This window comes from Coregonus clupeaformis, unplaced genomic scaffold (genome assembly GCF_020615455.1).
Source record: "Coregonus clupeaformis isolate EN_2021a unplaced genomic scaffold, ASM2061545v1 scaf0087, whole genome shotgun sequence".
Lineage (NCBI taxonomy): Eukaryota > Metazoa > Chordata > Actinopteri > Salmoniformes > Salmonidae > Coregonus > Coregonus clupeaformis.
This window is the reverse complement of record NW_025533542.1, coordinates 284,230-306,162: the sequence shown is the minus strand read 5'-3', so window position 1 is coordinate 306,162 and position 21,933 is coordinate 284,230. Positions and strand designations below refer to the sequence as shown.

The 21,933-nt window shown below is 45.8% G+C and overlaps 1 protein-coding gene across 4 annotated transcripts; it reads right to left on the bottom strand.

The window, feature by feature from the left end:
* Positions 1-29: 29 nt before the first annotated feature.
* Positions 30-21,620, bottom strand: ears2 (glutamyl-tRNA synthetase 2, mitochondrial). 4 transcript variants are annotated; one of them, XM_045213189.1, is made up of 11 exons: positions 21,035-21,620; positions 19,612-19,767; positions 19,192-19,381; positions 18,905-19,055; positions 16,279-16,427; positions 11,001-11,173; positions 10,220-10,328; positions 7,827-7,980; positions 7,037-7,167; positions 4,010-4,151; positions 30-1,928 (listed from the first exon to the last, which is right to left on the bottom strand). In XM_045213189.1, the coding sequence occupies exons 1-11, from the start codon at positions 21,327-21,329 to the stop codon at positions 1,830-1,832; spliced, it is 1,749 nt and encodes a 582-aa protein (XP_045069124.1). In that variant the 5' UTR covers positions 21,330-21,620; the 3' UTR covers positions 30-1,829. The 4 variants fall into 4 exon arrangements, with proteins under 4 accessions (XP_045069124.1, XP_045069125.1, XP_045069127.1 ...); XM_045213190.1 differs by having other exon boundaries at positions 7,037-7,086; XM_045213192.1 differs by lacking the exons at positions 30-1,928; positions 7,037-7,167 and having other exon boundaries at positions 4,031-4,151.
* Between the last annotated feature and the right edge of the window lie 313 nt (positions 21,621-21,933).

Genomic DNA, 21,933 nt, shown 5'->3' with positions numbered 1-21,933 from the left:
TATGAGTTTGAGCTATAATACAAAATGTATTTATTTTTATTTAACCTTTATTTTTTTTTATCAGGGAGTCATACTGAGACCAAGGTCTCTTTTACAGATAAGCCCTGAATTAGATCAATTACAGAAAACAAACACAAGATGCAAGCAGAAAGAAAAACACGGACATAAAACCATCACTAATAAGGTCCTCAATCAGCTTTCTGAATTGCCCCTAGAGGCACCAGAACATAACATTTAACAACGTTTTGAAGATTGTCCCACAAATAAGGCGCAAGAAAACTAAAAAAAACTGATTTACCTACTGTAACTCAGTAGAGACAAAAGGAATTTCCAGAGTCAACCATCCCTGAGACCAGGGTGTGGTAAACGGGTTAGGTGCGGTGAGACTTTTTGTAAAAGGGCTTTACAAATGAAAACAACCTATGTGACATCAGAGGGCCAACTAACTGACCTTACCACATACCTAACATTCCATCTTATGGACAATCAACCATAATCAATGTAATGTGGAATACATTTAGAGTTCCCACTGAAGACAGTGCATTGATCATTAGTAGAAACGGTTTTACTGCAAACATTTCTGGTCTTCAGTTCAACTTGACTGAATGTCCATTACAAGTCCAGTGTGAGTGAGATCATATACAGTCCAGGAATATTGTTAGAATAAGGTAACCTGTTAGAATAAGGTAACCAGTTAGAATAAGGTAACCTGTTAGAATAAGGTAACCTGTTAGAATAAGGTAACCTGTTAGAATAAGGTAACCAGTTAGAATAAGGTAACCAGTTAGAATAAGGTAACCTGTTAGAATAAGGTAACCTGTTAGAATAAGGTAACCTGTTAGAATAAGGTAACCAGTTAGAATAAGGTAACCAGTTAGAATAAGGTAACCTGTTAGAATAAGGTAACCTGTTAGAATAAGGTAACCTGTTAGAATAAGTTAACCAGTTAGAATAAGGTAAACTGTTAGAATAAGGTAACCAGTTAGAATAAGGTAACCTGTTAGAATAAGGTAACCTGTTAGAATAAGGTAACCTGTTAGAATAAGTTAACCAGTTAGAATAAGGTAAACTGTTAGAATAAGGTAACCAGTTAGAATAAGGTAACCTGTTAGAATAAGGTAACCTGTTAGAATAAGGTAACCTGTTAGAATAAGGTAACCTGTTAGAATAAGTTAACCAGTTAGAATAAGGTAACCAGTTAGAATAAGGTAACCTGTTAGAATAAGGTAACCAGTTAGAATAAGGTAACCTGTTAGAATAAGGTAACCTGTTAGAATAAGGTAACCAGTTAGAATAAGGTAACCTGTTAGAATAAGGTAACCTGTTAGAATAAGGTAACCTGTTAGAATAAGGTAACCTGTTAGAATAAGGTAACCTGTTAGAATAAGTTAACCTGTTAGAATAAGTTAACCAGTTAGAATAAGGTAACCAGTTAGAATAAGGTAACCAGTTAGAATAAGGTAACCTGTTAGAATAAGGTAACCAGTTAGAATAAGGTAACCTGTTAGAATAAGGTAACCAGTGTAATAAGAAGTTAATGAACCAGGGTCATATTCATTATGGCACAACGTAGCAAAACGTTTTGAAGTGGAATACGAAAATGTACGTTTCTTATTGGACAAGTTCAAGTAGTCCCTGCCGGTTTCAGTCTGTTTTCTCTTCCGATTGGTAGCAAATTAATACAACCTTGTGTTCAGTGTTGCTGCGAGAGCGAATAGGGTGCCATTTGTGACCCATCCGTATACAGCACTGCTTTTGCACTATGGGCCCTGGACAAAAGTATGTACTATATAGGGAATAGGGTGCCATTTGGTACGCTTCCACAGTGTTCAGTGCTGCCGTGAGAGTTGCTGTAGAACTCTGTTGAAGCGATGTGTGATCTCACTGGGTCCCAACGATACCATCATCTCTGCTACACTGGGACCTTGCTGCAGAGAGAGAGAGAGAGAGAGAGAGAGAGAGACAGAGAGAGAGAGAGACAGAGAGAGAGAGAGAGCGAGAGAGAGGAGGAGGAAGAAGAAGAAACATCCTGTTTCAAGAGCTGTTGCAATCATTTGACAGGACAGCAATCAAACACAACTTCTCTTTTTTAAAATCCACATTGTCATTGTGATGCTTTCTTTTTCTCCGCCTTTCTCCGTTCCCCCTCTCTCTCTTTCCTACCTGTAGTCCTCTGAGGGCATCTCTCTCCGTTCCCCCTCTCTCTCTTTCCTACCTGTAGTCTGAGGGCCAGTCTCTCTCCGTTCCCCCTCTCTCTCTTTCCCACCTGTAGTCCTCTGAGGGCCAGTCTCTCTCCGTTCCCCCTCTCTCTCTTTCCTACCTGTAGTCCTATGAGGACCAGTCTCTCTCCGTTCCCCCTCTCTCTCTTTCCTACCTGTAGTCTGAGGGCCAGTCTCTCTCCGTTCCCCCTCTCTCTCTTTCCTACCTGTAGTCTGAGGGCCAGTCTCTCTCCGTTCCCCCTCTCTCTCTTTCCCACCTGTAGTCCTCTGAGGGCCAGTCTCTCTCCGTTCCCCCTCTCTCTCTTTCCTACCTGTAGTCCTCTGAGGGCCAGTCTCTCTCCGTTCCCCCCTCTCTCTCTTTCCCACCTGTAGTCCTCTGAGGGCCAGTCTCTCTCCGTTCCCCCTCTCTCTTTCCCTACCTGTAGTCTGAGGGCCAGTCTCTCTCCGTTTCCCCCTCTCTCTCTTTCCTACCTGTAGTCCTCTGAGGGCCAGTCTCTCTCCGTTCCCCCTCTCTCTCTTTCCTACCTGTAGTCCTCTGAGGGCCAGTCTCTCTCCGTTCCCCCTCTCTCTCTTTCCTACCTGTAGTCTGAGGGCCAGTCTCTCTCCGTTTCCCCCCTCTCTCTCTTTCCTACCTGTAGTCCTCTGAGGACCAGTCTCTCTCCGTTTCCCCCCTCTCTCTCTTTCCTACCTGTAGTCCTCTGAGGGCCAGTCTCTCTCCGTTCACCCCCTCTCTCTCTTTCCTACCTGTAGTCCTCTGAGGGCCAGTCTCTCTCCGTTCACCCTCTCTCTCTTTCCTACCTGTAGTCCTCTGAGGGCCAGTCTCTCTCCATTCCCCCTCTCTCTCTTTCCCACCTGTAGTCCTCTGAGGGCCAGTCTCTCTCCGTTCCCCCCTCTCTCTCTGTCCTACCTGTAGTCTGAGGGCCAGTCTCTCCCCGTTCCCCCTCTCTCTCTCTCCCACCTGTAGTCCTCTGAGGACCAGTCTCTCTCCGTTCCCCCTCTCTCTCTTTCCTACCTGTAGTCCTCTGAGGGCCAGTCTCTCTCCGTTCCCCCTCTCTCTCTTTCCCACCTGTAGTCCTCTGAGGACCAGTCTCTCTCCGTTCCCCCTCTCTCTCTTTCCTACCTGTAGTCTGAGGGCCAGTCTCTCTCCGTTCCCCCTCTCTCTCTTTCCCACCTGTAGTCCTCTGAAGGCCAGTCTCTCTCCGTTCCCCCTCTCTCTCTTTTCTACCTGTAGTCCTCTGAGGGCCAGTCTCTCTCCATTCCCCCTCTCGCTCTTTCCCACCTGTAGTCCTCTGAGGACCAGTCTCTCTCCGTTCACCCCCTCTCTCTCTTTCCTACCTGTAGTCTGAGGGCCAGTTGTATAATCTTCATAACCTCTCTCTGTCTCTCCTACCTGTAGTCCGCTAAGGGCCAGTCGTATAATCTTCATAACATCTCTCTGTCTCTCCCACCTGTAGTCCTCTGAGGACCAGTCTCTCTCCGTTCCCCCTCTCTCTCTTTCCTATCTGTAGTCCTCTGAGGGCTAGTCTCTCTTTCCTACCTGTAGTCCTCTGAGGGCTAGTCTCTCTTTCCTACCTGTAGTCCTCTGAGGACCAGTCTCTCTCCGTTCCCCCTCTCTCTCTTTCCTACCTGTAGTCCTCTGAGGGCCAGTCTCTCTCCGTTCCCCCTCTCTCTCTTTCCTACCTGTAGTCCTCTGAGGACCAGTCTCTCTCCGTCCCCCCTCTCTCTCTTTCCTACCTGTAGTCCTCTGAGGACCAGTCTCTCTCCGTTCCCCCTCTCTCTGTCTCTCCTACCTGTAGTCCGCTGAGGGCCAGTCGTATAATCTTCATAACATCTCTGTATTTAGTGTTGCTGGTCTTCTTAGCCAGAGTCTTCAGTTCTCCACTGAGCTGGTCTACTGCCAGCTCCTCACCTCCTCTCAGACCCTCCATCAACCTACACAGATACAGACATGTCAATAGAACATTTTCATCAATAAATCATGAAAGCCACATGTAACTGACACAGTCATGTCATTTTCAGAAAGGCTTTGGTTCTATAGTAGTTATGGTACGTACCGCATGACCAGAGTAGTCCCGTTAGTCTATAGTAGTTATGGTACGTACCGTATGACCAGAGTAGTCCCGTTAGTCTATAGTAGTTATGGTACGTACCGTATGACCAGAGTAGTCCCGTTAGTCTATAGTAGTTATGGTACGTACCGTATGACCAGAGTAGTCCCGTTAGTCTATAGTAGTTATGGTACGTACCGCATGACCAGAGTAGTCCCGTTAGTCTATAGTAGTTATGGTACGTACCGCATGACCAGAGTAGTCCCGTTAGTCTATAGTAGTTATGGTACGTACCGTATGACCAGAGTAGTCCTGTTAGTCTATAGTAGTTATGGTACGTACCGCATGACCAGAGTAGTCCTGTTAGTCTATAGTAGTTATGGTACGTACCGTATGACCAGAGTAGTCCCGTTAGTCTATAGTAGTTATGGTACGTACTGCATGACCAGAGTAGTCCCGTTAGTCTATAGTAGTTATGGTACGTACCGTATGACCAGAGTAGTCCTGTTAGTCTATAGTAGTTATGGTACGTACCGTATGACCAGAGTAGTCCTGTTAGTCTATAGTAGTTATGGTACGTACCGTATGACCAGAGTAGTCCTGTTAGTCTATAGTAGTTATGGTACGTACCGTATGACCAGAGTAGTCCCGTTAGTCTATAGTAGTTATGGTACGTACCGCATGACCAGAGTAGTCCCGTTAGTCTATAGTAGTTATGGTACGTGCACGTATGACCAGAGTAGTCCTGTTAGTCTATAGTAGTTATGGTACGTGCCGTATGACCAGAGTAGTCCTGTTAGTCTATAGTAGTTATGGTACGTGCCGTATGACCAGAGTAGTCCCGTTAGTCTATAGTAGTTATGGTACGTGCACGTACGACCAGAGTAGTCCCGTTAGTCTATAGTAGTTATGGTACGTACCGTATGACCAGAGTAGTCCTGTTAGTCTATAGTAGTTATGGTACGTGCCGTATGACCAGAGTAGTCCTGTTAGTCTATAGTAGTTATGGTACGTACCGTATGACCAGAGTAGTCCTGTTAGTCTATAGTAGTTATGGTACGTGCACGCATGACCAGAGTAGTCCTGTTAGTCTATAGTAGTTATGGTACGTACCGTATGACCAGAGTAGTCCTGTTAGTCTATAGTAGTTATGGTACGTACCGTATGACCAGAGTAGTCCTGTGTGTCTATAGTAGTTATGGTACGTACCGTATGACCAGAGTAGTCCTGTTAGTCTATAGTAGTTATGGTACGTACCGTATGACCAGAGTAGTCCTGTTAGTCTATAGTAGTTATGGTACGTACCGTATGACCAGAGTAGTCCTGTTAGTCTATAGTAGTTATGGTACGTACCGCATGACCAGAGTAGTCCTGTTAGTCTATAGTAGTTATGGTACGTACCGTATGACCAGAGTAGTCCTGTTAGTCTATAGTAGTTATGGTACGTGCCGTATGACCAGAGTAGTCCTGTTAGTCTATAGTAGTTATGGTACGTACCGTATGACCAGAGTAGTCCTGTTAGTCTATAGTAGTTATGGTACGTACCGTATGACCAGAGTAGTCCTGTTAGTCTATAGTAGTTATGGTACGTACCGTATGACCAGAGTAGTCCTGTTAGTCTATAGTAGTTATGGTACGTACCGCATGACCAGAGTAGTCCTGTTAGTCTATAGTAGTTATGGTACGTACCGCATGACCAGAGTAGTCCTGTTAGTCTATAGTAGTTATGGTACGTACCGTATGACCAGAGTAGTCCTGTTAGTCTATAGTAGTTATGGTACGTACCGTATGACCAGAGTAGTCCTGTTAGTCTATAGTAGTTATGGTACGTACCGTATGACCAGAGTAGTCCTGTTAGTCTATAGTAGTTATGGTACGTACCGTATGACCAGAGTAGTCCTGTTAGTCTATAGTAGTTATGGTACGTACCGTATGACCAGAGTAGTCCTGTTGGTCTATAGTAGTTATGGTACGTACCGTATGACCAGAGTAGTCCTGTTAGTCTATAGTAGTTATGGTACGTACCGTATGACCAGAGTAGTCCTGTTAGTCTATAGTAGTTATGGTACGTACCGTATGACCAGAGTAGTTATGGTACGTACCGTATGACCAGAGTAGTTATGGTACGTACCGTATGACCAGAGTAGTCCTGTTAGTCTATAGTAGTTATGGTACGTACCGTATTGACCAGAGTAGTCCTGTTAGTCTATAGTAGTTATGGTACGTACCGCATGACCAGAGTAGTCCTGTTAGTCTATAGTAGTTATGGTACGTACCGTATGACCAGAGTAGTCCTGTTAGTCTATAGTAGTTATGGTACGTACCGTATGACCAGAGTAGTCCTGTTAGTCTATAGTAGTTATGGTACGTGCCGTATGACCAGAGTAGTTATGGTACGTGCCGTATGACCAGAGTAGTTATGGTGCGTGCACCGCATGACCAGAGTAGTCCTGTTAGTCTATAGTAGTTATGGTACGTACCGTATTGACCAGAGTAGTCCTGTTAGTCTATAGTAGTTATGGTACGTACCGTATGACCAGAGTAGTCCTGTTAGTCTATAGTAGTTATGGTACGTACCGTATGACCAGAGTAGTCCCGTTAGTCTATAGTAGTTATGGTACGTACCGCATGACCAGAGTAGTCCTGTTAGTCTATAGTAGTTATGGTACGTACCGTATGACCAGAGTAGTCCTGTTAGTCTATAGTAGTTATGGTACGTACCGTATGACCAGAGTAGTCCTGTTAGTCTATAGTAGTTATGGTACGTACCGTATGACCAGAGTAGCAATGTGTTGTGTCTCTGAGCTGAGTGCTGCCATCTGTTGGTCAGAGAAAGAAGGTCGAACCCAAAGGTATGAATACTCTGAGGACAGCAGGTCAGATACAGAGGAGATATGACCCTGAGAGAGAGAGAGAGAGAGAGAGAGAGAGAGAGAGAGAGAGAGAGAGAGAGAGAGAGAGAGAGAGAGAGAGAGAGAAAAGGAGAGAAAGAGAGTTAGAGAAGGAGGTCGAACCCAAAGGTATTAATACTCTGAGGACACCAGGTCAGATACAGAGGAGATATGACCCTGAGTAAAGAGATAGAGTTAATAGGTTAAATAGAGAGTGAGCATGTGTGTGAGTGAGTGAGAGAGACTGGGAGAGAGAGAGAGACGGAGAGAGAGAGAGAGACGGAGAGAGAGAGAGAGAGAGAGAGACGGAGAGAGAGAGACGGAGAGAGAGAGAGAGAGACGGTGACCTCCAGACAGACAGGCTCCACATTCTGCACTGGGCCGTGATATTCTCAAACTGGGAAAGTGGGAACACCAGAGGGATGATGGGATGGTTATTCAGCTGGTGCAAAGACCGACACAACAGCTGATGCCCTGTTACCTTGGTTACGTCCATGGTTACCTTGCACGCAGGTGTAGAACCCGTGTGATGATTTCATAGTTACCTTGCGCAGGTGTAGAACCCGTGTGATGAGGTCATAGTTACCTTGCGCTGGTGTAGAACCCGTGTGATGAGGTCATAGTTACCTTGCGCTGGTGTAGAACCCGTGTGATGAGGTCATAGTTACCTTGCGCAGGTGTAGAACCCGTGTGATGTAATCTGGTCGCAGAACATCCTGATCCTGGACCTGTGTTCCGTACACTTCCTGGATCCGCCCCTGCAGATCCCTGACCAACCAATCACGTTGCTCCGCGTCATCGATACGCTGCTGCAGGTGGATCCTGGGAGAACAAAGAGTGGATTACTGGGATTACTAACAACTGGTCTAGAGTGAGTTGGGTTGTTAAGATAATGGTGGTTAGGATAAGAATTGAGAAAGCTGATCCTAGACCCTTATCTGCTAGATAAATGAACATCATTTATCATGACTGAATGGGGCAGGTCAGCAGACCGTATATAGGCAGAAATACACAGTACAACAGCACTGGCTGTAGCCTGGGTAACAGTCTCTTCAGCTAACATTCCACTCCCTGTACTCCATGTCATGTTGCCATAGAGACAGGGCGTTCTGCCATCTTCAAATATGAAGATTCTATCATTAAATGAGCTCGAGGAGAACAGAGGATTTGATCATGATTCGATAACCCCTCACAGCTATCCTCCAATCACAACGATTATGCAACTATTTGATAGATTAATTATTAATGACTAATTATTACACCCTGAAACTGTGTGAAATGTGTTAGAATGTGTGAGAGTAGGACCAGTAAAGATTATGACATTGTGTTACTATTTAGCAATGTGAGTAAGAGTTAGGCCAGACAACAAAGGACAAGGAGAACTGTCTCCAGGCAACTGAGAAACCAAGATAACTGAGGAATTTAGGGAGGAGAGAAACTGTTAGGCTTGGAAAAGTGTGTGTGTGAACTGATGGTCAGGAGAGCAATTATAAAGTGGAAAACTACAGCCTGCCTACAGAGGGGAGGGATTTTTTTCTCTGACGTGTGCATCTAAAAAACATTGTACGGCCATTTTGTTTTAGAACGCTGGGCTGCTTGGTCTGATTATGAGAGATTTCCAACCTCGGGGATACAGACTGAGTAATAAGTTCATTTTTGAAACATTGGGTTAGAAATTCTCGTAACACTATTGGAACTCTATCACTTTTTTTCTCTCCACAGAACGTGTTGCTGTCCGGTTGTTTTGTGCATCCTGATAAGTCTGTCAGAAGTTGCTAGCTCACGTTTAAATCCGCAGACTAAATACGTACTGCAATTCCAACCACAAAAACGTCTTAGCCTTGATTTTAAGCATTCAATCCCCCCCTGTTGCCTGGTACCCAGACTAGAGGCATTCAATCCCCCCCTGTTGCCTGGTACCCAGACTAGAGGCATTCAATCCCCCCCTGTTGCCTGGTACCCAGACTAGAGGCATTCACTCCCCCCTTGTTGCCTGGTACCCAGACTAGAGGCATTCAATCCCCCCCTGTTGCCTGGTACCCAGACTAGAGGCATTCAATCCCCCCCTGTTGCCTGGTACCCAGACTAGAGGCATTCAATCCCCTCCTGTTGCCTGGTACCCAGACTAGAGGCATTCAATCCCCTCCTGTTGCCTGGTACCCAGACTAGAGGCATTCAATCCCCCCTGTTGCCTGGTACCCAGACTAGAGGCATTCAATCCCCCCTTGTTGCCTGGTACCCAGACTAGAGGCATTCAATCCCCCCCTGTTGCCTGGTACCCAGACTAGAGGCATTCACTCCCCCCTTGTTGCCTGGTACCCAGACTAGAGGCATTCAATCCCCCCCTGTTGCCTGGTACCCAGACTAGAGGCATTCAATCCCCCCCTGTTGCCTGGTACCCAGACTAGAGGCATTCAATCCCCCCCTGTTGCCTGGTACCCAGACTACACTATCTGGTGACTGAGTTAAGAACCACAGAGCAACAGGGACAAACCTACTATGGCTACTACCTTGAACTATACTCAACCTTGAGATTTGACAGCAGCCAGCCTAAAGAACTTGTGGAGAGAGAGAGAGAGAAGAGAGAGAGAGAGCGAGAGAGAGCGAGAGAGAAGAGAGAGAGAGCGAGAGAGAGCGCGAGAGAGAGAGAGAGAGAGAGAAGAGAGAGAGAAGAGAAAGGAAGAGAGAGAGAGAAGAGAGAGAGGAGAGAGAGAGAGAGAGCGCGAGAGAGAGCGCGAGAGAGAGAGAGAAGAGAAAGGAAGAGAGAGAGAAGAGAGAGAGAGCGCGAAAGAGAGCGTGAGAGAGAGAGAGAGAGAGAAGAGAAAGGAAGAGAGAGAGAGGAGAGAGAGAGAGAGAGAGAAGAGAGAGAGAAGAGAAAGGAAGAGAGAGAGAGAAGAGAGAGAGGAGAGAGAGAGAAGAGAGAGAGGAGAGAGAGAGAGACGAGAGAGAGAGCGCGAGAGAGAGAGAGAAGAGAAAGGAAGAGAGAGAGAAGAGAGAGAGAGCGCGAAAGAGAGCGTGAGAGAGAGAGAGATGGATGGATACAGACAGACAGGTAGTGTACTTGTTAAACTCAGGTAGTTTGTCCAGGTCTAGCAGGGCAGAGTGGGTGGTGATCTTAGACGGGTTAAACTCAGCGATCAGTTCCTCCATCTTACGACCCACACGGTTACCTGCAGGATGACAGGGGGAAATGCATTTAGTCTGATGTCATCCTCCCACTACTAGTCTGATGTCATCCTCCCACTACTAGTCAGATGGCCCCTCCCACTACTAGTCAGATGGCTCCTCCCACTACTAGTCAGATGGCCCCTCCCACTACTAGTCAGATGGCTCCTCCCACTACTAGTCAGATGGCTCCTCCCACTACTAGTCAGATGGCTCCTCCCACTACTAGTCAGATGGCTCCTCCCACTACTAGTCAGATGGCTTCTCCCACTACTAGTGAGATGGCCCCTCCCACTACTAGTCAGATGGCTCCTCCCACTACTAGTCAGATGGCTTCTCCCACTACTAGTGAGATGGCCCCTCCCACTACTAGTCAGATGGCCCCTCCCACTACTAGTCAGATGGCCCCTCCCACTACTAGTCAGATGGCCCCTCCCACTACTAGTCAGATGGCTTCTCCCACTACTAGTCAGATGGCCCCTCCCACTACTAGTCAGATGGCTCCTCCCACTACTAGTCAGATAGCTCCTCCCACTACTAGTCAGATGGCTCCTCCCACTACTAGTCAGATGGCTCCTCCCACTACTAGTCAGATGGCCCCTCCCACTACTTCTGACTCCTATTCCCTTTATAGGGCACTCCTCTGGAAACTCTGTATAAAGACCTCTCTCACTCACTGTTAAAGCCAGATCCACAGTGTGTGGTGATATCCAGTAGTGCTTCAGGTAGGGCCCCACTCCTCTGGAAACTCTGTATGTAGATATCTCCTTGTCTCTTAGAGAGCTTACTGCCATCTCTGTTGAGGAGGAGAGGAAGGTGTCCGAACACCGGGGGCTTCCAGCCCAGAGCCCTGGAATAACAATGACATAACATAACCAGGGGCTTCCAGCCCAGAGCCCTGGAATAACAATGACATAACATAACCAGGGGCTTCCAGCCCAGAGCCCTGGAATAACAATGACATAACATAACCAGGGGCTTCCAGCCCAGAGCCCTGGAATAACAATGACATAACATAACCAGTGGCTTCCAGCCCAGAGCCCTGGAATAACAATGACATAACATAACCAGGGGCTTCCAGCCCAGAGCCCTGGAATAACAATGACATAACATAACCAGGGGCTTCCAGCCCAGAGCCCTGGAATAACAATGACATAACATAACCAGGGGCTTCCAGCCCAGAGCCCTGGAATAACAATGACATAACATAACCAGGAGCTTCCAGCCCAGAGCCCTGGAATAACAATGACATAACATAACCAGGGGCTTCCAGCCAAGAGCCCTGGAATAACAATGACATAACACAACCAGGGGCTTCCAGCCCACAGCCCTAGAATAACAATGACATAACCAGGGGCTTCCAACCCAGAGCCCTGGAATAACAATGACATAACATAACCAGGGGCTTCCAGCCCTGAGCCCTAGAATAACAATGACATAACCATGGGCTTCCAGCCCAGAGCCCTGGAACAACAATAACATAACATAACCAGGGGCTTCCAGCCCAGAGCCCTAGAATAACAATGACATAACCAGGGGCTTCCAGCCCAGAGCCCTGAAATAACAATGACATAACCAGGGGCTTCCAGCCCAGAGCCCTGGAATAACAATGACATAACATAACCAGGGGCTTCCAGCCCAGAGCCCTGGAATAACAATAACATAACCAGGGGCTTCCAGCCCAGAGCCCTAGAATAACAATGACATAACCATGGGCTTCCAGCCCAGAGCCCTAGAATAACAATGACATAACCATGGGCTTCCAGCCCAGAGCCCTGGAATAACAATAACATAACATAACATAACCAGGGGCTTCCAGCCCAGAGCCCTAGAATAACAATAACATAACCAGGGGCTTCCAGCCAAGAGCCCTGGAATAACAATGACATAACCAGGGGCTTCCAGCCCAGAGCCCTGAAATAACAATAACATAACCAGGGGCTTCCAGCCCAGAGCCCTGGAATAACAATGACATAACATAACCAGGGGCTTCCAGCCCAGAGCCCTAGAATAATAATGACATAACCATGGGCTTCCAGCCCAGAGCCATAGAATAACAATGACATAACCATGGGCTTCCAGCCCAGAGCCCTGGAATAACAATAACATAACCAGGGGCTTCCAGCCCAGATCCCTAGAATAACAATGACATAACATAACCAGGGGCTTCCAGCCAAGAGCCCTGGAATAACAATTATATAACATAACATAACCTGGGGCTTCCAGCCCAGAGCCCTGGAATAACAATAACATAACATAACCAGTTGCTTCCAGCCCAGAGCCCTGGAATAACAATAACATAACATAACCAGGGGCTTCCAGCCCAGAGCCCTAGAATAACAATGACATAACATAACCAGGGGCTTCCAGCCCAGAGCCCTGGAATAACAATAACATAACCAGGGGCTTCCAGCCCAGAGCCCTAGAATAACAATGACATAACATAACCAGGAGCTTCCAGCCCAGAGCCCTGGAATAACAATAACATAACCAGGGGCTTCCAGCCCAGAGCCCTGGAATAACAATGACATAACATAACATAACCTGGGGCTTCCAGCCCAGAGCCCTGGAATAACAATGACATAACATAACCAGGGGCTTCCAGCCCAGAGGCCTGGAATAACAATAACATAACCAGGGGCTTCCAGCCCAGAGCCCTGGAATAACAATGACATAACATAACCAGGGGCTTCCAACCCAGAACCCTGGAATAACAATAACATAACCAGGGGCTTCCAGCCCAGAGCCCTGGAATAACAATGACATAACATAACCAGGGGCTTCCAACCCAGAACCCTGGAATAACAATAACATAACCAGGGGCTTCCAGCCCAGTGCCCTGGAATAACAATGACATAACATAACCAGGGGCTACCAGCCCAGAGCCCTGGAATAACAATGACATAACATAACCAGGGGCTTCCAACCCAGAACCCTGGAATAACAATAACATAACCAGGGGCTTCCAGCCCAGAGCCCTGGAATAACAATGACATAACATAACCAGGGGCTTCCAACCCAGAACCCTGGAATAACAATAACATAACCAGGGGCTTCCAGCCCAGTGCCCTGGAATAACAATGACATAACATAACCAGGGGCTACCAGCCCAGAGCCCTGGAATAACAATGACATAACATAACCAGGGGCTTCCAGCCCAGAGCCCTGGAATAACAATGACATAACATAACGCAACCTACCGTTTTGTACATTGCTTTAGTACATACAGTGGGGAAAAAAAGTATTTAGTCAGCCACCAATTGTGCAAGTTCTCCCACTTAAAAAGATAAGAGAGGCCTGTAATTTTCCTCATAGGTACACGTCAACTATGACAGACAAAATGAGGGAAAAAAATCCAGAAAATCACATTGTAGGATTTTTAATGAATTTATTTGCAAATTATGGTGGAAAATAAGTATTTGGTCAACTACAAACAAGCAAGATTTCTGGCTCTCACAGACCTGTAACTTCTTCTTTAAGAGGCTCCTCTGTCCTCCACTCGTTACCTGTATTAATGGCACCTGTTTGAACTTGTTATCAGTATAAAAGACACCTGTCCACAACCTCAAACAGTCACACTCCAAACTCCACTATGGCCAAGACCAAAGAGCTGTCAAAGGACACCAGAAACAAAATTGTAGACCTGCACCAGGCTGGGAAGACTGAATCTGCAATAGGTAAGCAGCTTGGTTTGAAGAAATCAACTGTGGGAGCAATTATTAGGAAATGGAAGACATACAAGACCACTGATAATCTCCCTCGATCTGGGGCTCCACGCAAGATCTCACCCCGTGGGGTCAAAATGATCACAAGAACGGTGAGCAAAAATCCCAGAACCACACGGGGGACCTAGTGAATGACCTGTAGAGAGCTGGGACCAAAGTAACAAAGCCTACCATCAGTAACACACTACGCCGCCAGGGACTCAAATCCTGCAGTACCAGACGTGTCCCCCTGCTTAAGCCAGTACATGTCCAGGCCCGTCTGAAGTTTGCTAGAGTGCATTTGGATGATCCAGAAGAGAGGATGGGAGAATGTCATATGGTCAGATGAAACCAAAATAGAACTTTTTGGTAAAAACTCAACTCGTCGTGTTTGGAGGACAAAGAATGCTGAGTTGCATCCAAAGAACACCATACCTACTGTGAAGCATGGGGGTGGAAACATCATGCTTTGGGGCTGTTTTTCTGCAAAGGGACCAGGACGACTGATCTGTGTAAAGGAAAGAATGAATGGGGCCATGTATCGTGAGATTTTGAGTGAAAACCTCCTTCCATCAGCAAGGGCATTGAAGATGAAACGTGGCTGGGTCTTTCAGCATGACAATGATCCCAAACACACCGCCCGGGCAACGAAGGAGTGGCTTAGTAAGAAGCATTTCAAGGTCCTGGAGTGGCCTAGCCAGTCTCCAGATCTCAACCCCATAGAAAATCTTTGGAGGGAGTTGAAAGTCTGTGTTGCCCAGCGACAGCCCCAAAACATCACTGCTCTAGAGGAGATCTGCATGGAGGAATGGGCCAAAATACCAGCAACAGTGTGTGAAAACCTTGTGAAGACTTACAGAAAACATTTGACCTGTGTCATTGCCAACAAAGGGTATATAACAAAGTATTGAGAAACTTTTGTTATTGACCAAATACTTATTTTCCACCATAATTTGCTAATAAATTCATAAAAAATCCTACAATGTGATTTTCTGGATTATTTTTTTCTCATTTTGTCTGTCATAGTTGACGTGTACCTATGATGAAAATTACAGGCCTCTCTCATATTTTTAAGTGGGAGAACTTGCACAATTGGTGGCTGACTAAATACTTTTTTTTCCCCACTGTAGCTTTTAGTATTGCCATGCTTATAATTGCTATGTTATTCTATTTTGCTCTGTATGTGCCCTTCGGTATCTTGAAAGGAGCGAATAAAATGTATTATTATTATTATAAATATTATTATACTACAATTTTGTATGGGTGGCCCCAGCGGGAATCATACCTGTGTGTCTCTCTGGGTGTGTGTGGCTCTCTGTGTGTGTGTCTCTCTGTGTGTGTGTGTGTCTCTGTGTGTGTGTGTGTGTGTCTCTGTGTGTGTGTGTGTGTGTGTGTGTCTCTGTGTGTGTGTGTCTCTCTGTGTGTGTGTGTCTCTGTGTGTGTGTGTGTCTCTGTGTGTGTGTGTGTCTCTGTGTGTGTGTGTGTCTCTGTGTGTGTGTCTCTGTGTGTGTGTCTCTGTGTGTGTCTCTGTGTGTGTCTCTGTGTGTGTGTGTGTGTGTGTGTGTGTGTGTGTGTCTCTGTGTGTCTCTGTGTGTCTCTCTGTGTGTGTCTCTGTGTGTGTCTCTGTGTGCGTCTCTGTGTGTGTCTCTGTGTGTGTTTCTGTGTGTGTTTCTGTGTGTCTCTGTGTGTGTGTGTGTCTCTGTGTGTGTGTGTGTGTCTCTGTGTGTGTGTGTGTGTGTCTCTGTGTGTGTGTGTGTGTGTGTCTGTGTGTGTGTGTGTGTGTCTCTGTGTGTGTGTGTGTGTCTCTGTGTGTGTGTCTCTGTGTGTGTGTCTCTGTGTGTGTGTGTGTCTCTGTGTGTGTGTGTGTGTCTCTGTGTGTGTCTCTGTGTGTGTGTGTGTCTCTGTGTGTGTCTCTGTGTGTGTCTCTGTGTGTGTGTGTGTGTGTGTGTGTGTGTGTGTGTGTCTCTGTGTGTGTGTGTGTGTCTCTGTGTGTGTCTCTGTGTGTGTCTCTGTGTGTGTGTCTCTGTGTGTGTGTCTCTGTGTGTGTGTCTCTGTGTGTGTGTGTCTCTGTGTGTGTGTGTCTCTGTGTGTGTGTGTGTGTCTCTGTGTGTGTGTGTGTGTCTCTGTGTGTGTGTGTGTGTCTCTGTGTGTGTGTGTGTGTCTCTGTGTGTGTGTGTGTGTGTGTCTGTGTGTGTCTCTCTGTGTGTGTGTGTCTCTGTGTGTGTGTGTCTCTGTGTGTGTGTGTGTGTACCTGTACAGCAGCAGGTGTTTAGGGGTAGAGATGAGCCACTCTGATCCTCTCAGGACGTGGCTGACCTTCATCAGGTGGTCGTCCACTACGTTAGCCAGGTGGTAGGTGGGGAATCCATCTGCTTTTATCACTACAGGGTCTCCTTCAACCTAGAGCAGGTGCACAAAGTATTCACACTCTTTGACTTTTTCCACATTTTGTTGTGTTACAGCCTGAATTTAAAATTGATTCAACTGATTTTTTTTGTAACTGGCCTTCACACAATACCCCGGATTAAATTGAAATTTTTTGTAACTGGCCTTCACACAATACACCATAATGTCAAAGTGGAATTATGGTTATCGAAATTTTTAGAAATTCATAAAAAATGAGAAGCTGAGATGTCTTCAGTCAAAAAGTATCACACTCCTTTGTTATGGCAAGCCTAAATAAGTTCAGGAGTAAAAATGTGCTTAACAAGTCACATAATAAGTTGCATGGTCTCACTCTGTGGGCAATAATAGTGTCTAACATGATTTTTGAATGACTACTTCATCTCTGTACCCCAAACATACAATGATCTGTATTTCAGTGAATTTCAAACACAGATTCAAACACAAAGACCAGGGAGGTTGTCCAATGCCTTGCAAAGAAGGGTACTCATTAGTAGATGGGTAAAAATAAAAAAGCAGACGTTGAATATCCCTTTGAGCATGGTGAAGTTATTAATTACACTTTGGATGGTGTATCAATACACCCAGTCACTACAAAGATAGAGACATCCTTCCTAACTCAGTTGCCGGATAGGAAGGAAACCACTCAGGGATTTCACCATGAGGCCAATGGTGACTTTAAAACAGTTACAGAGTTTAATAGCTGTGATAGGAGAAAACTGAGGATGGATCAACAACACTGTAGTTATGCCACAATACTAACCTAATTGACCGAGTGAAAAGCGAAGCCTGTACAGAATACAAATATTCCAAAACATGCATCCTGTTTGCAACAAGGCACTTAAAATAATACTGCAAACATTGTGGCAAAGCAATTAACTCTTTGTCCTGAATACAGAGTGTTATGTTTGGGGAAAATCCAATACATTACTGAGTATCACTCCCCATAATTTCAAGCATAGTGGTGGCTGCATCATGTTATGGGTATGCTTGTAATTGTTAAGGACTGGGAACTTTTTCAGGATAAAAAAGAAACGGAATGGAGCTAAGCACAGGCAAAATCCTAGAGGAAAACCTGGTTCAGTCTGCTTTCCACCAGACACTGGGAGATGAATTCACCTTTCAGCAGGACAATAACCTAAAACACAAGGCCAAATCTACACTGAAGTTGCTTACCAAGAAGTCAGTGAATGTTCCCGAGTGGCCGAGTTACAGTTTGACTTAAATCTACTTGTAAATCTATGGCAAGACCTGAAAATGGTTGTCTAGCAATGATTAACAACCAATTTGACAGAGCTTGAAGCATTTTGAAAATAATAAATGGGTAAATGTTGCACAATCCAGGTGTGGAAAGCTCTTAGAGACTTACCCAGAAAGACTCACAGCTGCAACTGCTGCAAAAGGTGATACTAACATGTATTGACTCAGGGGTGTGAATTCTTATGTAAATTAGATATTTCTGTATTTATTTTTCAACACATTTGCAAACATTTCTAAGAACATGTTTTCAATTTGTCATGATGAGGGTATTGTGTGTAGGTGGGTGAGAGAGAAAAAAAAAAATCAATTGAATCCATTTTGAATTCAGGCTGTAACACAACAAAATGTGGAATAAGTCAAGGGGTGTGAATCCTTTCTGAAGGCTCTGTTTATGTTATAATATATGTGTTCTATCTGTTTCAGTTGGTTATATCAGGTGGTCATCTACTACGTCAGCCAGGTGGTAGGTGGGGAACCCGTCTGCCTTGATTACTGCAGAGTCTCCTTCAACCTATAGCCGGGGTCCCGTGTGGCTCTGTTGGAAGTGCATGGCAACGCCAGGGTTGTGGGTTCGATTCCCACGGGGGACCAGTACGGCGAGAAAAAAAAAAGTATGAAATGTCTGCACTACTGTAAGTCTCTCTGGATAAGTGCGTATGATAAATGACTAAAATGTTTGTTTTAAATGGGTTAAGGATGGGGAGAGTGGTGCAGCGGTCTAAGGCACTGCGTCTCAGTGTTTGAGGCGTCACTACAGACCGAGTGGCGCAGCGGTCTAAGGCACTGCGTCTCAGTGTTTGAGGCGTCACTACAGACCCCCTGGTTCGATTCCAGGCTGTATCACAACCGGCCGTGATTGGGCGGCGCACAATTGGCCCAGCGTCGTCCGGGTTTGGCCGGTGTAGGCCGTCATTGTAAATAAGAATTTGTTCATAACTGACTTGCCTAGTTAAATAAAGGTAAAATAAAAAAAATATTTAAAAAAATCTATCTACTACATTAGCCAGGTGGGGAACCCATCAGATTACAACGGGGTCTCCTTCAACCTGGGATGGGAGGTGGAGTTTCAATTATATGCGTTTTGAAATAAGAAAAGCACTGGCACATCTGAGGTTACTTGTTGCAGGTGCGTCGGAATACATTTAAAAATAAAAATGGAACACTGCTTGCCCGTATAGCTTGTGTTTATTTATCTCACGGATCAACCGGCTTACCTGGGCCACCTCATGGCGGTTCCATCCGAAGACCAGGTCGTTGAAGGGTTCTACTCCAGACTCCAGTCTGAACCTGATCACATGGGGGACGTCCTGATCCAGCTTCTCCTCTACCTGGTCTGGGCGGAGGTGTCTGCACCTGTTGTCATACCTGCAGTAGAGGAATGTTCAGGTATACGTGTCAATGAGTGAGTATGTGTATGTGAACATGTCCATGCGTGTGTGTGTGTGTGTGTGTGTGTGTGTGTGTGAACGCATGTATGAGTGTGTGTTTAGCCACAACAAACCGTGGTGTCTGTCCGCTGCGCAGGGCCTCTCTCTTCAGTAACTCTAGTCTTTGCTGGCTGCAGAAGCAGTGGTAGGCCTTCCCTGTCTGGACCAGGGAGTCAGCAGCTTGGGTGTACAGGGCCAGTCTCTGGGACTGGAGGTAGGGACCGTACTCACCCCCTCGACGGGGACTCTCGCCTGGGGGGATACCTGGGGAGGGTGGATGGAGATGGATGGCAGCCATGTTAGCCCCCATTATTACACGGGCAAACGCAATATGGACCAGTCCACAGCATGTTGTAAACAACGCTATGTAACTGAATGTCTAGAATTAGATTCCAAATACTTGGAATATATTGGAATGCTCACAGGTGCTAACATGGCGTCCATTCTAAAAGTTGGCCAAACTCCTTAACGTCTAAATATGTCTCTGCTCCTACCAGCCCACTCCAACATATCCTCTATAGACTCCGCAGCTCCCGGCACCAGTCTGCTCTGATCTGTATCTTCCATACGTAAGATGAAGCTCCCTCCATACTTCTTAGCATAGATATAGTTGTAGAGAGCTGTACGCAGCCCGCCCAGGTGCAGGAAACCTAGGGAGGGACACGGGTCAATTATAGTCAGTTAGGTTACATGGTGTTACTACTGTAGTTCACTACACAAACAGACAGAGGGTTAGTTAGAGTTAGTTAGTTGTACAGTACAGAGGGTTAGTTATAGTTAGTTAGTTGTACAGTGGGTTAGTTATAGTTAGTTAGTTGTACAGTACAGAGGGTTAGTTATAGTTAGTTAGTTGTACAGTACAGAGGGTTAGTTATAGTTAGTTAGTTGTACAGTACAGAGGGTTAGTTATAGTTAGTTAGTTGTACAGTACAGAGGGTTAGTTATAGTTAGTTAGTTGTACAGATAGTTTGCATCCCAAATGGCAACGCAGTCCCTACATAGATGTCATTAAGGCAGCTCCCCGCTCCGCTCTGATTCAGAGAGGTTGGGTTAAATGAGGAAGACACATTTCAGTCGAATGCATTCGGTTGTACAACTGACTAGGTATCCCCCTTTCCCTTACATAAGTAAGTAAGCCTTGTCCGAGCCAAAACGGCCCATAGGGAAGGAGCCTATCTCCTGTTTCTGTAGCATGATGCAGCTTGATGTACAAGTACACCACCTGGCAGGACGTTGTTAGGTTATGTGGCATCACTGTAACAGTACAACTAGCCCCTGGAAGGACGTTGTTAGGTTATGTGGCATCACTGTAACAGTACAACTAGCCCCTGGAAGGACGTTGTTAGGTTATGTGGCATCACTGTAACAGTACAACTAGCCCCTGGCAGGACGTTGTTAGGTTATGTGGCATCACTGTAACAGTACAACTAGCCCCTGGAAGGACGTTGTTAGGTTATGTGGCATCACTGTAACAGTACAACTAGCCCCTGGCAGGACGTTGTTAGGTTATGTGGCATCACTGTAACAGTACAACTAGCCCCTGGAAGGACGTTGTTAGGTTATGTGGCATCACTGTAACAGTACAACTAGCCCCTGGCAGGACGTTGTTAGGTTATGTGGCATCACTGTAACAGTACAACTAGCCCCTGGAAGGACGTTGTTAGGTTATGTGGCATCACTGTAACATTAGTATTATAACATGTACAGATTATAGGGTGAGTCCCTAATCCAAATGACACCCTATTCCCAGTATTGTACTACTTTTAACCAGGGCTCAAAACTACTACCAACCCAAGGGTTGTAGAGATACATGCACTGTGCAGGCTTTAGTTCCAGCCCAGCACTAACACACCTGATTATTCATCTTATTGTTTAGCTATTAAAAGCCTGTCATGGGTTCAAATCCCATGATCTTACCTGTTGGACTCGGAGCAAACCTCACTCTTACTTCACCATGTTCACGATGATGATCAACCTCGTCACCTTCAGATGAAAAGCATTTATTCTGAGAGGTATTCAACCTAATGTCGTTCCGCTTTCCGCCGTGTCCACCACTGCGGTTGGATGTCGATGGCACTGCGTTCTTAAACAACACTGGTGAATCAAGTTTATGGACGTTCCTTCCTGTACTGTATTGGCAACACCGCTTACACGTTTTTAGTAGAAGGCATCTGGATGGTGAGCTGAAATGTAGAAACCATGACAGGAGCATGATTATAACAACTGCGTTCGCTAACTACTGAAGTTACAAAACGAAGTTATCCATGTGTTCCACTCGCGACAGATACAGATAGCTACAGACAGCTATCTAGCTAGCTAATGCACGCGGAAACGTTAGCGCCACAAGGAGAGGAGTGTCTTTGTGGGAGGGAAAACCCGGCATCTTGACATTGCTCTTACAAGTCCATTCTACCAATGGTAGCTGTCTAGGATCGATTTGTGTTGTTGATAGAACTGTATTTTTTAAATTGACCGTCAACTGTACCCGGATGTCTACACACGCAATCACGTAACGTCATCACACCACTTCCTGGTTTGCGCGGGAGAGTTTTCAAAATAAAAGTCTACCCACCGATAAAAGCGTAGTGTGAAAATCTTAGTGATGCAACGATTGATACTGAAGCGCCAATGCAGTTTTAAAAGCACTACTGATCCGACACAATGTACGGATGATCGTTTCAAAGTAACATAATCACGCGATATATGACGTCAGAAGCTTCATTTGATCACGTGGTTTTTCAAACCGGTTGTTGCAAACTCTTTAAAACACCGACCTTTACTGGACACCATACTTACAATGTAGTTAGGATTTCGTC

Excerpts from the sequence above, each read along its gene's own strand:
- ears2 (XM_045213189.1), bottom strand. The coding sequence starts at position 21,329 with ATGCTCCTGTCATGGTTTCTACATTTCAGCTCACCATCCAGATGCCTT. Across the intron at positions 19,382-19,611 it reads GGATATGTTGGAGTGGGCTG|GTATCCCCCCAGGCGAGAGT; the intron begins GTAGGAGCAGAG and ends CACCCTCCCCAG. Across the intron at positions 7,981-10,219 it reads AAACTACCTGAGTTTAACAA|GATCCACCTGCAGCAGCGTA; the intron begins GTACACTACCTG and ends TTGTTCTCCCAG.